Source organism: Enoplosus armatus, chromosome 17 (genome assembly GCF_043641665.1).
Source record: "Enoplosus armatus isolate fEnoArm2 chromosome 17, fEnoArm2.hap1, whole genome shotgun sequence".
Classification (NCBI taxonomy): Eukaryota; Metazoa; Chordata; class Actinopteri; order Centrarchiformes; family Enoplosidae; genus Enoplosus; species Enoplosus armatus.
The window spans coordinates 1,841,621-1,856,874 of NC_092196.1; the positions used below are offsets into that span (position 1 = coordinate 1,841,621).

The 15,254-nt window shown below is 43.7% G+C and overlaps 1 protein-coding gene across 1 annotated transcript; it reads right to left on the reverse strand.

Annotated features, from left to right (window-relative positions):
• Positions 1–640: 640 nt before the first annotated feature.
• gspt1l (G1 to S phase transition 1, like) lies at positions 641–14,311 on the reverse strand. Its single transcript, XM_070922645.1, has 14 exons — positions 13,918–14,311; positions 12,555–12,599; positions 8,372–8,623; positions 7,350–7,383; positions 7,159–7,236; positions 6,723–6,903; positions 6,190–6,344; positions 5,559–5,699; positions 5,359–5,452; positions 4,761–4,841; positions 4,422–4,595; positions 3,735–3,824; positions 3,479–3,647; positions 641–1,782 (listed from the first exon to the last, which is right to left on the reverse strand). The coding sequence occupies exons 1-14, from the start codon at positions 14,108–14,110 to the stop codon at positions 1,730–1,732; spliced, it is 1,740 nt and encodes a 579-aa protein (XP_070778746.1). The 5' UTR covers positions 14,111–14,311; the 3' UTR covers positions 641–1,729.
• Positions 14,312–15,254: the final 943 nt, after the last annotated feature.

Sequence of the window (15,254 nt, forward strand, 5' to 3'; positions counted from 1 at the left end):
TACACGTGCGGCGCCCGGCATTAACTGTTGCCACTAGTTGCTGAAAAAGACTGATTAGCAAGAGTTTCTGTCCAACGAGTGTAGGAAACTGACATCTGTCATCAAGGATATGGAATAAAGGCTCAAGCGGCTTCCCATAGCCTTTTTCCAACCCTGCTGTGCAGCGGCAGAGCGGTTAGAGCATGCGACACATCTGCAGTGCAATGCAATGCGTCATTTCACATTTCTAGCATTTCCAGCAACACTTTTAAATGTACTGCAGCTGTAAACATTCACATGCATTCGCTAGTTTAGCCTGACACCAGTCAGTTGGCCAATTCCAGACATGTCTGCTTCTTCCTTTCTTTCAAAACATCAACACTGACCTGTAAATACAGGAGAATTTAGGCACAATAAAATACAATTCAGTCAGCCTAACGTGCAAGTAACACCACATGCTGAAAGCAAAGCCATACCAAATACTGGATTCTTGGGGGTGATACTAGAAGTTAAAAAAAAAACGAACAAAAAACACTTTTTTTTTGCATCAACACAAACATCCAAGTTGCCTTTAAATGTGAAGCAAAGAATTGTGGACATGTACATGTATTGAGCTGACCTTGTTAGTGCCCTCTGGTGGACAAACTATGTAACTGCTCATGCAATATCCCCAACACAACTTTGGCATTTCTGAACTGAAACGTGTCACCTACAGGCAGACAGACGTCCCGAGTGGATAAGCCCATATCGACTCATTATAAAGTCTGGTGAAAATGAAAATTCAGAATAACTGTATTTTAATAATAACAAAACTTCATACAGTTCCATAAAATCATAATTTCATATTTTAAAAACAGTATTTATAATTGTTCACCAACAAAACTGCATTTATTTTAAAGCAACCATTTGTCAGGAACATCATGTAACCAATCGGTGCTTTGTGAACTCAACACCACAAATGTAAGTTAGCCAGTTTAAAAAAAAACAACAAAAAAAATAAAAATGCAGTGAAATATGAAAGCAGCCACTGGAATGCGCGCTGAAAATGAATACTCTTTGTTGTCCCAATTTATTATTTATTGTCATAGTTGTTTGTTTTAATAACATTTGAACACGCTCGAGCACACTGCCAGAACGCCACATGAGAAACCAAAAACTGGGTAAAAGCAAAAAAAAAAGAAAAAAAAAGGGAGACATGTACACCCAAGATAAACATTTTGGTTTCAACTGGTTTTAGTTCTTTCAAAACAATTTCTTTTGCAATTTACTTCAGAAAATCATTTTCTATATTCCAAGCAAACCCCTGGTCCACATCTGTTTACAGATATAACTTCTGCCATTTGTCATTGTCATTTATGAAAGCAAGAAAGAAAAAAATATATCTGGAAGAAAAGGAAAAGAAAAAAAAAAATCATGTAATGATGAGTTGACCAGAGTAGGGAGGTGGGTGGGTGGGGGGGAGGGAAGAGGGGGGGCTAACCCAGAAATGGCATAGCTGAGCTCTCAATATGAGAAAGCTGACTCGTGTGGACTTCGTCTTGGTTTGTCATTTTGCTTAAAAACAGGTTCTTTTTCACATGAGTTTTTTTTTTTCTTTTTTCTGAAGCTGATCTTCTGCGCTCAGAAGTGGGGCGGCGACCGGGAGGTGCCATCGCCGCTGACAACAGTGTGGGAGGGGGGAGGGGGAGGGGGGCGGGTTATGACCGAGCTCCACCCGTTTCCTTCTCGCCAGGACTCTCAAGCAGCCTCTTCAGTCCCGCTCGGCAACCAGCTTCAGCACCTTACCGATGGCGATGGTCTTACCTGAGACACGTGCAAACAAACAAACAAAACCAACCGTCACATTTCTGTCTCCTCCTCACTACAACTGGTGATTAATGCTCAACTAGGGATGGGGTTCGACGGCATTTTATCCGTCATCTAATCTCGTATCAAAAACACATCCTTTTGAATCCTGTATCTAAAGTGCCAAAGATGAAACAAACAACAAAAAAACATGTCACGGTGTCACAGAGTGATGTGTCTTGTCGCTCACAAACTATCTTTGTCCGAACACAGACGGCAGCTGCAGGACTGACAAGCCTGTCGTTGTAGCAGAATGAACAGAATGAACCGAATGAACGTTAATGGCTACAGCTGCTGCCTGAATGTTCTGGACATCACTGTTTTGCTAATGAGGCGCGGGGGGAGACAAAAGGGTTTGGAGGAGAGGTTCGTTAGCATCTGAGCTTGAACGAAAGTATTCATTTGCCGTCTGTCAAGGAATGTTGTTGGATAGGCCATGTCTGAAATTACAATGAATGTAAAAACACAAGTGAGAGAGCAATCTAAAGGAATTATGTAGAGACATCTTTCTGTGCAGTTTATTCATTGCTTGTAATTACCTCCCTTTATGATGTATCCATCTCCACTTTTATTTTGTTTTCGTATGCATTAGGGCTGCACAGGTAATCAAATATTCATCACGAAGCTGCGCATCACGTCGAGCGCTTCCTAAACCAACGGCCGTCCTTGTCCAGCGTCAACTCAGACAGCGGCGGCGTGCGGTGCGTCACCATAAAGAGTTTGGGTAGAACTGTATTCATGACTTGTGAATAAGGAGCGGCCTTATTTCGATGCAAAGATTTGCACATTAGCAGGAATGCAGCGCAACATGGAAGTGAATGAGGTGCTACGTTTGAGTGTGAGAGTGCAATAAAAATATTTTATTCTATACTATACACACACTATTTAGTCTATACTATGCTATTTTATTATTTGTTTGATGACAGACGTATTCTTTGGCATTTTGAAGATTATTTTCTAACAGCAGCAGCAGGAGAATTAATTAATCTCAGCTATTATTACAGCTGTAACTACTATTATCAGTCAAATTTCCATTATTATAATAATTATAGCTGCTATTTCTACTGCTAGTGCTGCCATACATCTCTGCCTGTCTGTCTGTTGGTCTGTCTATCTGTGTCTCTACGTCTATCTCTCTCTCTGTCTCTTTCTGTCTTTCTGTCTGTCTGTCTGTCCCCCTCTCTCTTTCTCCCTCCCTTTCTATGTCTCTCTCTCTCTCTCTCTCCCTCTCTCTCTCTCTCAAACCCAACCGGTCAAAGCAGATGACCCCCCCACCTAGAGTCTGGTTCTGCTCGAGGTTTCTGCCTCTTAAAAGGAAGTTTTTCCTTGCCGCTGTCTCCAAAGTGCTTGCTCATGGTGGGAACTGTTGGGTCTCTCTAATAACATTATAAAGAGTCGGTCTAGACCTGCTCTATTTGTAAAATGTAAAATGACTTTCGTTGTGATTTGGCGCTATATAAATAAAATTGAATGGAGAATGATTATGGTGCCGAGTATTCGTTAGCAGTGGAGCTAAAACGATTAGCAGAAGTGATGGCCAGATATTAGAAGGTGGTGAGGGAAAAACAAGACGAGACATTTGAAGACATCACATTGGGCTCTGTCGAATTTTTTGCGACAGGTGTCTTGTGCGTAGTTTCAGAAGAAGCTTTACCTTCGTCCCGTAAGGTAAACCGTCCCATCTGAGGAAAGTCTTTAAAGGTCTCGAGGCAAATGGTTCCTGCCGTGCGCAGGCGGGCGATGCACACCTGGTCCTGCTTGACAAATCGTGGTCGTGTCTTACTCTTTTCTCCTGACTTCTTGTCTACCAGACAGATTAAGGCCTGCGGGCGGAGCAGAGGGCGACGGAGCGTCAAGCACGTGTTAAACCAAGAGCGTTACAGTGCAGACACTGAAGGTTAGGGTCTTACCGTAATTTGCACTTCTTCAATGCAGGTGTGAATGTGGAGGACTGCGTTGTAACCTGGACAGATGATGGATTTGTGTTCAATGATGACGATCTGGGAGGGAAAAAAAACAACAACATTGTCACTTTAATGAGCACTCCCGATGCACCAGCGGATTTCCCCCCCCTGTCCACTCGAAAGGTATTCAGACAGTGATAAAAAGGGGGGAGGGGCTGAACCCGACAAACCAGCTGGACTAAGTGAACATTAATGGCAAACCAGCGCTTTGCATTGTGGGACACAGTGTGTGAGGTGGACTGGAGATTTTTCAGAGGGTTAGGACATCATCAGGACATCCGGGCGTTTTTGACATGCTTACATGCTTCATTTTGGCCAAATCAGTACGTGCTGCTAGCACAGTAGGCGGTTTCCAATACAGCCACTGTCACGCCACATGTGATTGGTGGTTGGAATCACCCGACTGAACCAGATGCAGATGTTGCTGGGAAGTGAACCCCAGGTCTTCACAGTATTTGATCACCATTTAATACAGTATGTGGACCTCGTGGTACGAAGTTTGGGACGCAGTTATTAGTTTAAGATCTTGTAATGACCGACGCAACATGCAATAACTTGGGTGCAAAAGGTTCTTACATTACGCACTGAGCATTACTCCATTGTATGCAGGTTATTACAATATTCATTCCTGACCTGGGCGTCGAAGGTGCGCCCCGAGTGGCAGAGGTTCTCGGCGTTGCACAGGATGAAGCCGGGCAGGATCTCCTCCTCCTCGATGCCCTTCAGCCGCAGCTTGAGGTTTTCGCCCGGCCCGGCGTCGTCCGTCTCCACGTCGTCTGACAGGAGACTCAACACCTCCACCACATGCTGCGGGTGGAGAAAACGTGTGGAGTGAGCCACGAGGAACACAGCGTTTCTCACAAATGATGCATGACAAAGCGTGCTTATTCTAAAATGGTCAATAATTACATATTGATGGCCATTGTGAGGCATTTGGATTTTTGCATTTACAACAAAGAACAACCCTTTTACCCTGTTTGGCATCATGACCAGCTGCTGTGCTTTACTGATGGAGCCTGACTCCAGTTTGCCCAGAATCACAGTGCCCATGTCCTGATGAGAGAGATTGAGACAGAGCAGGTGAGAGAGCAACAATCCGAAGACACTCTGAGATCAGCCGCCGGGAGAAACTCAACCCATGTCGGGTGGAGATGCGGTGATTCAGCTTCATATCTGAGAGCAACTACAGCCAGTGTGAATGCAAAGTGAGAGTGTCAGTTCGGACCGAAGACCAATTTAAAGACTTTGTACAGACTTGGATATGATGTAAAGCATGTTGGATAATCGCAGTCATTTAAACACAATTAAAGCCGAGCATCAAAACACAGACAGTGAGCCAGCTGAGGACGCCTACGCGCTAATTTTAGAAGCTAACCCTGTGTACTAATCGAGTTCGAACCCCCAGCGTTTCAGAGGCAACAGTTATCCACGTCTACAGCTCTACGCTTTTTGAATGCAGACTTTAGACAATACTGCGCTTAAAGAAAGTTGATGTTTTTTTTTTTTGCTGGGTGGCAGGCAGCGGAAACGAACAATCTTTATGTAAATGTAGAAAACCACAGATCCTCACCTTGTATTTGTCTACGATGGGCAATCTGACGGGGCCGTCACTTGATCTGTTGAAATTTGGCAAACTGTCCAAGTGTGGAATGAAAGGTAGACCTCTGAAATAACACGACACGTGGACAGCAGTTAGCAGGGATTGGGCGAACAAGGAAAATCATTTCCGTCTGCACGGTAGCCATGACAGCAGAGTTGACAGAGACTTACGTATACCAGGAGCACATGTCGGTGGGCTCCTTCAGGTTCGCCCCCGTCAGTCCGGAGCACGGCATGAAGTGAATGTCTTTCTTCGGGTTGAAGCCCACCTTCTTCAAAAATGGCACTAGTTTCTCCTTACACTCTTCGTACCTGAGGGTTCAACACCAGAGAGACGTCACCCTCCACAAAGAGGAGTGAATGCAAAAGTGGCAGCAGACATTTCCTATGTATACAGAGGACATGATACTGAATAAGTCTACCAGTGTAGAGGGTCTGGTATGATATGCATTTGGCTTCAGAGTTGGTGATCTTTGTTCCAGTATAGAATGGATTTCTATTGAGCGCATGTTTGTGTTTATAAAAAGACACACATTGGGATTGTTTGGTCATTTGCTCTGGCCCTCTGGGAAGCTTTGGAAAGTGCCCAGTGGAGTTGTCTTGTAAATAAAAAAGTTAAATAAGTTATGTTTCATCACTGTAGTCCCGGCGGTTGTGGAGGACCACGGAAGTCCAGCATGTTAAAATGTTCCATCACATGCAAATTGTTTTGCAATTAAGTTGAAGCACAGTGACATACTTTTACTTTCATTACTCGTTGATATTGTACAACGGTGACCCATGGCATTATCCATCTACCCACCTCTCCAGGCTCCAGCTGACTGTGGGATCGTCCATTTTATTCACCAGGACTATCAGGTGCTTCACACCAGCTGTTTTGGCCAACATGGCGTGCTCCCGCGTCTGTCCACCCTTCTCAAAACCAGTTTCAAACTCGCCTTTCCTGGCGGAGATCACCTGAGGGTCGACACGTTCAGTCAGTGGTTTTGTCTACAAGTTAACGATTCTAAATAAAAAGGAAAACGATGTTCCTTGACCTATAGAGAGGTTAAATAAACAACGTTGTTTGAAGCCATTCGATTTAATAGGTGATAGAAATTGACAGACAGATCAAAAAAAGGTACTTTTTCTAGGTACTTTATTGTGAAGGGTCCAACTGTGGAGGAACAGAGTAGGGTCCCCCATACCTGAGGTGTGTTTGTCAGGTAAAAAAACTAAAGAAATTACAACCTGGTTGTTACATGAGGTGCAGGTGACTAGTTAAGCTCAATTGGAACATCTGGGGGAAACTTCGACAGTTTAACAACACTGGTCAAAGTCAATTTCTGGACTTACCAGAACAGCCAAGTCTGCTTGTGATGCACCTCCGATCATGTTGGGCACGAAGCTTTTGTGGCCTGGAGCGTCTAGGATGGTAAAGTGCTTTTTGTCTGTCTCAAAGTACGCTCGGCCCACCTCCACCGTCTTGCCTTTGTCCCTCTCCTCTTGGTTGGTGTCTAAAGCCCAAGACAGATACCTGGGGGACAGAATAGTGATATTCTATTGTTGATTTGTTCACGAGTTGAGAGTTTCTACAGGGTTGACATAGACCAATACCTGATATACAGTATCTACGCTGATGATGAAGCTTATATTTGCCCGGCTGAAAACACTGCCACACTTAGTTCCTGACCATATTTTTTTTTTATATAAATCTCACAACCCTACAGCATCTTTCCATGTTCTAGTTGCAGTAAAAGAGCCGTTACTTCAGGCACGGCGGTGCACCCACCAGGTTTCTCGGTTCTTCTCCTTGGCTTCTCTCTCATATTTCTCTAAGGTCCTCTTGTCTACCATGCCTGTTAGATACCTGTTGGAGAGGAAGGACATAACAGAGACGTGTCAAAAAGACCTGAGGTGGTGAATGTCACTTTACCAAAAAACAACAACAACAAAACAAACAAACTGGAGACTGCTACTCACATGATTTGTCCGCCAATGGTGGACTTGCCAGCATCTGGAGAAGCACACAGAGTGGGTTGAGATCAGGGGGGAGTAAAAAAAATTACTCATGTTAAGCTTTATTCTGTGCTACCAGACGTGCAGGGGGTGCTCAAACTTTTTGGGTCACAACTCCCTTTACTTGTCTAATTCAGTAATTCAGCGGGAGATGTGAGCTTTCTGTCCTAACGGTGTGTGGAACCACTGGAACAGGTCATCTCCTCGCCATCACTCCGTTTGTCCTTTGTTTAAAAACCGTCACATCTCGGCTGTAGTGGTGATGGGACTGGCTGTGCTGCGTGTGTTACATGACACTGGTGCGGTGCAGCCAGCTACTGACAGGTTGACACACATATGGTATTTAATTCACGAAGCAGGCTTTGACTCACTGAGTGACACTCATGTTGCACGACAGTGGGTACCATGCTAACACCATTACATTGGCTGTATTCGGAAACCGCCTACTACATACCCCCGCCACCACTTTGCAGTGTGGTACACAGTAGGAGAGGTAGACTGATCCGATGCATACTGGAGATTTTTTTCAGAATCAGTGCGACATCCAGGTGTTTCTGACATACTGCATATTTGCTTTGCTTACATTTTGGCCCAATCAGTACATACTGCCAGTATAGTAGGCGGTTTCCGATACATATAATAACAGGCCGTAGTGTAAATGTTGTTAGGGGGGTACATTACTGACGATAGTGTGAAGGTGGAGTGTAATCTCTCAGCCAAGGTGTGCGCACAGGACAGCCAAGTAAACCAACAACAACGGACAGCTGGAAGAAGAGGGACTGACAGTGCATTTGTTTTACACCCTCTGTTCTTCGCTATGATTTGCACATGCGAGCAATCAGAGAGGCACAAAAAGGCTCAAATTGCTGTTTGTGCTCCAGTTCCCTTAACTGCAATGTCATCAAGTGCAATTACTTCAGAGCCACGTATTTATTTCTTGAAACACCCACGCAAATGACCTACAATAGACAGGTGCATGCACTGACCTACGTGTCCGATGAACACAACGTTGATGTGTTCCTTCTTGGGGGCATCTGGCTGCGTGGGCGGAACCTTGGGCGCTGGCACTTCCTCTTCTTCCTCCATCGTTTCTGGGGCCGCCTCCTCCGTTGTGGCCGCCGCCACCAGTGCCGCCGGCCCCCGGTCCACGCCTCCTGGCTCCTCCTCGTTCGGCTCGGCCTCTTTCTGGTCCCACGGCTCCTCGGTGCTCATCTCTGCGTCGCCATTCTCCACTGGTGCTGCACAGCCACACAACATGGCAGTCGTCATTCACAGCCCTTTTCTTGCTTTTGACAAGCTACTTACAAAACAACTCAACTGGGTGAAATACAGCATTATTTTCATTATCTTTAATGATCTGGTCTGCCGGTTTGTAAGGGGGGGGGGGGGGGGGGGGGGGGCTTGATTTCCAGATTTGACTAGATTTCACAGTACATAAACTTTCATTAGCAAACAGATGACTGCTAAACAACCAACATTGTGTTGCAGTTGCAACCTCTGCCAACGGAGGCCTTCCACATTCCCATTTATGTAACCTTCATCCAATCAGGAACCGATTTATGAGTTCTGTGACTGCAGCTTGATATACAGTTCACGCGGCCATTATATCAGACAGCATCAGCGGCGGTGGCCACTGTGGCATGCTGTGATTTTAGATGAAATACGGTGCTCTGACAGCACAGCGATGAAGGAGGCGACAAATTAGGAAACGATGACATAAAACCACCTACACGGTTCAGCAGTACTGCAGGTAAGGCTGGTTCAGTGTTGCCAGTTCTGGTTCCTTACAAATCAATTTAAATCTGATTTTTTTTAAAAACATTTAAAATATTGACATGTGCAGACGCCAACAACAGTAAATCTAACTACACGACAAGCAACAAAGACGATTTGTTTTCAGCTGTGTTTCAACCGCTTGGTCAGAATAAGCTCCTGAATGAAAAACAACAGAGTGGCGCGTCGTCCCAGGAGGGGCAACTTGGACTCGATGAGGTGAACGTGTGCACTACATGACACGTTTTCCTGCTTTGAGCAGATCACAAAGAGAAACCAACTGCTGCATATACACCTGCTTCTCCCAGACCTACTGGCCTCTTGCTGGGGCTTTCCACCAGGATCGACCCGTCATTCCACATATTTTGCAGTCCTGCTTTTTTTGGCTTGTGACCATTTGGAATGGATGCAATTTCTACTCATGACCCCTCACTGCAGGTTGCATATGCCTATGAGTTGTGAACAGTTAAAAGTGATGTTCCCATTTCAGATTGTTTCACTTGAATAATTTTAGACAAACCAATTATTTAAGTACTTGACAGTGTTTTAAAGGGAAGAGGAGCTTTTCTATTGCCAGTTTACTTTTACGTAATTTCGATGCCATTTTTAATCTATGAAATTAAAGTTTGACAAATAGCTGATAGAATACAAAGACCTGTCTGCTATATGTTCGGGGCTGGATTCTCATAATCCTGCGACTCCACGTGCCTCGCAAGGTAACGTGATTTGGACAGCCGAACTGCTCACCACGTTCTCAGTTGACGCAAGTGTGACGGTGGTGTCAGACCCGCCGCAGGAGGAGAGTGACAAGAAAACACAGAGGAGGAGGAGGGTGGAATTGTAAATACAGAGCATTTAGTATGGTGTGGTTATTTTAAACCATTTCTCCTGAATTTACAGAACAATTATTGTATCATGATATACATCGTTTCCGTGATATAAAATTACATAAACCATGATAAAAGATTTTGGCCATATCGCCAAGACCTAAAGGACAATTCTTCCCTGTTTAATAGTCTACAACCGACAACCACGGAAGACCTGGAACATTACATTGACAAGCGTTTTTGGACCAGCGGGGCACAAAAAAAGGCTAAAAATGGAATCAACAACGTTCTCTACTCCATCAGCCAAACGCCCTCGTTCACCCAAACGGAAACTTCTAACTGCCTCCCAGATGTTAAACTTTAGACCATAAACTTTCTGCTCTGGATGCGAGGATTTTCGCTTGTTGAATCAGTGTCCCAAGGTTCCACCTACACAGCCAGATGAACTTAAAAACACAGCTTGACCATACAAACACAGAAGGACAGTTGTCGTGTGTCACTGTCTCTGTTCTCAACAATTTACTTACAATTGATAATTTATATGGGCCCCAATAAAGACGACCCATCCCTCTTTCACAAACTATTCTGTCTACTCAACAACCTCCCCAGCTCAGAATTAATCACAGGAGGCGACTTTGGGACCGGTTAATAGATAGATCAAGAACTGCAGATTATATTAGATCTTGGCATGGACTACGGCCTTGGTAGTAGTTGGAGGTTACACCACCATTAAACCAATTTTTTTTTTTGAAGTGTCGTAAAAAAAAAAAAAAAAAAAAAAAAAAAGGTTTAGGGTTAAATAGCACTGGGAACTGGTTAACAGCAAGAATACATTTTTGTTTTAGACACAACAGGAATTGTGGAAAGAGAGAAGGGGACTGCAGATGGTGAAACAAAAACATATGATTGGTTGACGTTTTATAGCATCATTGGAGGCCAGATCAACTTTGATTTGTAGCCCCTCATGCAGCGACAAGTGTCAGGCGTAGCTTCCATTGAAAATGACTTGTAGCCTTCTGCTTTGTCACCGGTAAGCTATAAATGATATATTTAGGAGAAAGAAAATGTACACCTCACATAAATATCGATGATATCCAAAAAAATCAATCCATAAACCTACCACATCTTACACGAGAACACGTTAATTCTCTAGACAAACCCTTATCTCCTGAAGAAGTTTACAGTGCACTCAATGTCATGCCCGATAACACCTTGCCTGGACCGGACAGCTTCCCTGCTGAGTTCCACAAACACTTGTGGACGACCATTTCCCCCATTGAACTGACAATCGCCTCCAAAAAAAGCCCCTCCAACTATCATCTACTGTCCCTTATCAATACCCACAGAAAAATAAGGCCGTAGTATCCAGAATAGAAGGAGTCGTCCCATTTCTCGTACATCCTGATCAGAAGGATTTATTAAAAAGGAACGGTACGGAGTCATTTATGAATTTAATTTCACAAAATTGTCTTTGCTATATTCATTTAACGTCTAGCAGTTGCACTACAGCAAAACGGCAACATCAAAAAGGCATTCTGACGTCCACATGTTAGCAACTTCATGCAGATATGTTATTACTCCTTCAGGACCCTCACCCATCTGCGCAAGAATACTTTATGGTTATAAAAATTTGGTGTGTATGAAAGGGACGTGGCACCCTGGCATCACCTTATCACCTCCACACAGGCAATATCAAAATATTTTGGCATCAATATATCCTCCGAGCTGTCAGAGCTGTTACATGTAAATGTCACACCACTACTCAAAATCAATACAGGACGATCTGACCCTGTGATACTGTTTCCACTAAAGTGTTAAATACTGCAGCTGCTTAAAGTGTCCCAGCACTTTAATTTGAATGACCCAATAACAATGCTAGCAGAGCTGCAGTGTGCATCATTGGACTTGATGCTGAATTTTGATGTAATGTTAAATTTTTTTTTGTATTTCACTATTTTTACCGTTAACATTATGAATGGGACAAAATACCCAATGTAGCTGCACATTACTACATATTCGATATCTCACTGCAATAACCACAAGCATTTCCTAATAATCCCACTTTGTTGAATGGCGGGCTCACTGCAAGCAACTCTAAAGATGTTCCTGCACATTTTGTGTCGTTATCTTCTGCTGAAACACGGCCATGTCTGTTTAAAGTGATAATGAAACAGAGTCCCAGTGAATGTGACGGAGCGAGATCCAGACAGCCTGAGACAAAACAAAGGACAAACTGATGCTAATCTACAAAGAAACTCACTATTCAGCTAGTTTGTGGTCAAACGCTGTGAACTCAAAATTTTGTTTTGCAGAAAGGCATCCTGTGGCAGATATAGATACACAAAGCCAATACGAAAAGACTACGGAAAGGGGGGAGTGGAGCTTTCAGGCAAACTCAACTTCTGCAATTGGTTCTCAGTAAGTCATGATGCAAGAGTCACTATAGGCTTTGTTTATGCTACCCGTTCGCTGTGGGCCTGCACGTGTCAGGACAATGAGGCGAGCAGTAGCGGCATTTATGCAACACGCGGCGCAAAGGGAGTCCTGCTTCAACACAGACTATACATACCAGTACTTTCCGACACCTCCATGGTGGATATCTTTTCATCAGCAACTGAAAAACAAACGAAAAGGTTAAGTTAATGTTTAAGTTAAGTAATTTGAAAACCTGTTCCACTAGCTACAGGCCAAACTCAGGGGGTGTGGGATATTCTTAACTGAAAGTGGGTGAAATGGAAAACAAACAGATTTCATTATGCCTTCAAGGCTGGAGAAGGACATAAGGTCCTGGTACATGTGCAGGGCATATGCACCTTCATACATTGGAGAACAAACTTCCACTTGACAATATTGTCCATTCAATTTCATTTATATAGTGAGCACTTTTCGTAGAGCAGGTCTAGACCGTACTCTTAATAATATTATTTACAGAGACCAAACAGTTCCCACCATGAGCAAGCACATGGCGACAGTGGCAAGGGGGGAAAAATCCCTTTTAAAAAAAACAGGCAGACACCTTGAACAGAACCAGGCTCTGGTTGGCCCCTCGACCAGAGAAAGAGAGAGCAGGAGGAAAGAGAACATACAGGGGCACAACGCAAGTTCCACATAGACGTGTATAGAGACATATATGGGGACAAAAGTGGAAGCGACATGCTGAGTGTGAGCAACAAGGTGAATGTCAAACAATTTATTGGAATTCTGTGGATATGGGACATGCTAATGTAAAATAAGAATGTTTCCTGTGGGAGAACTGTCGTATTATTCCAGCATTCAGCATCGTCCAGGTCTAGACTGCCTTCACGCGGTTTCTAGTGACACATTTTGCTCTACTCTTGACCAGCAGTGCGTCAGTACATCCACGTCACACAAACACTCACGTTCCCACTAATTTCTTTCCAATGACGAGCTTAAGTTAGCCCTTATCATCAGGACATCATTTTTGTGTGTTTTTTTTCCACAGTAACAGGCGTGTATACCAGCAGCACACTTTGCTTGGTTCCATTTACTGTTTACAATAAGCAGTTACTTGGCTAAAACGCATCAACTAAACACTTAACAGTTTCCCACACCACTCCAGCTAACCAAAATGCTAGCTAGCTACCGCCGGTTAGTTGTAACAAGCTAATGCCGGCTGGGTTGGTGACTTTAAAAAGGCAGTTATGGGAGTGCTCAACAAGCTCTAACGCCGCTCTATAGCCGAAAGCCTGAGTAACAATAGCATGATAGTGGTGTTGTAGTTGAAATTATACAGTGTCAGGCATACCATCTAAAAGTACTGCTAAATCACACAGCACTAGCCGCTAGCTAGTTTGTCGCGCTTCGAGGAACGCGTGTCTTTACAGTGGCTAGTGAGCTAGCAACTACCCAGCCCAAGCTCATGTTAGCAACGAGCTAGCTAGCCTAGCTTCCCAACGTGACTGTGAACTTACCAGCAGAATCGACATTTTCCGAGTGTGCTTTCACGGAAAAAGACGGAACAAATTCGGCGGCGTTTACATTGGGCACAAACGGTTTAGCATTCACATTTAGGTTTGTGAATCCTTGTTCAAGTTGTCCGTCGATTATGGCCTCCACATCGTCCTCTTGTTCCCAGGAATCAGGGGCAGTGTCTCTCGGGTCCATCGTGGGTCTTGGATTTTCACTACTCTGAGATTTGAGCTACGCAGTTCTTGGTCTACGTAAGTGTCCGCCCAAAACCCGATGATAAGGTCACCCCTTGGAGTAATTGAGAGCGTCCCAACTCGAAGTGTAATGGTTTGTCTCCGATTCAGGTGAAATAAAGCGGCCGGTTTCTCTCGGTGAGACGCCAGAGAGGATATTCGACTCAGCACTCCCAGAGACAGTCCGCGTGAGTTAATGCGTCCCGTCAGTCGACGTGCTACCCGCGTTGACCTCTGGGATATGAAGTCTTAGTCAAACGCGGAAAATATTTGCCTTTAAAGACTCTTGAGGACAAGAAAACTACATTCCCCTAAGACGTAAACTGTCTGTCACTAGCAGACAGTTTACGTCAGTAGTTTCTGACCTTTTCAGGAACCGCAGATTCGATTCGGGTCGATTCAGCAAGTGGAGTGACTTTTTATGTTTAATAATACTTAATAATTGAATTCTCTCACTAATATAATGTGTACTGATTTTTTTGTTTGGAAAAGCTCATTATACTTAGGTACAACATTTGAAGTTTCACATTGAATTATCCTACATATTTTTTAATTACTTATTTTTTCCACTGACTACCAACAATATTGACGTTACTGAAGCATTTATGTTACTCAAACTAATAAGGGTTAGAAAATGATGGCAGTACAACAGCAGCTTACTGGGTTCACGATTTAATAAAAAAAATATGTTTGGTTTTGCAACACACCCGTCTCAATCACTGTTAATTATCTGAAGTCATTCCCCTTGACTTCATTGTTTATGTTATCCAGTAATGCATTTCAACCACCTTTGGGAACAAGGAGGTGGGTTCACAGCTTTGTAATAAGTCATACAAACTACACTGAGGAAATCTAAGGAATCAACAGTATCACAGTGTATTGGTTTAACGCCCTCAGTCTAACGTATATATGATGCACACCTTTTTCCTATAAGGCCCCTCTGGGATAATCATGTGTGACGAAATTAAGTGGAGCACATGTCCTTGTATACATAGCGAGAATCGTCTCAGAATATTTAGTGGTTTTGAATATGCCCTCTGGCATTAAAGCGGTCCAACCTTTAAATTACCTGTTCAACCAGAGGAAGTGGCCTATTCATAAAAAGA

Bases quoted from the DNA above. Each gene is read 5' to 3' on its own strand.
- gspt1l (XM_070922645.1), bottom strand. From the start codon at position 14,110: ATGGACCCGAGAGACACTGCCCCTGATTCCTGGGAACAAGAGGACGAT. The intron at 8,624-12,554 runs GTATGTATAGTC...GTGGCTGTGCAG, and splicing joins GGAGGTGTCGGAAAGTACTG to CACCAGTGGAGAATGGCGAC. The intron at 5,453-5,558 runs GTAAGTCTCTGT...GTGTTATTTCAG, and splicing joins GACATGTGCTCCTGGTATAC to AGGTCTACCTTTCATTCCAC.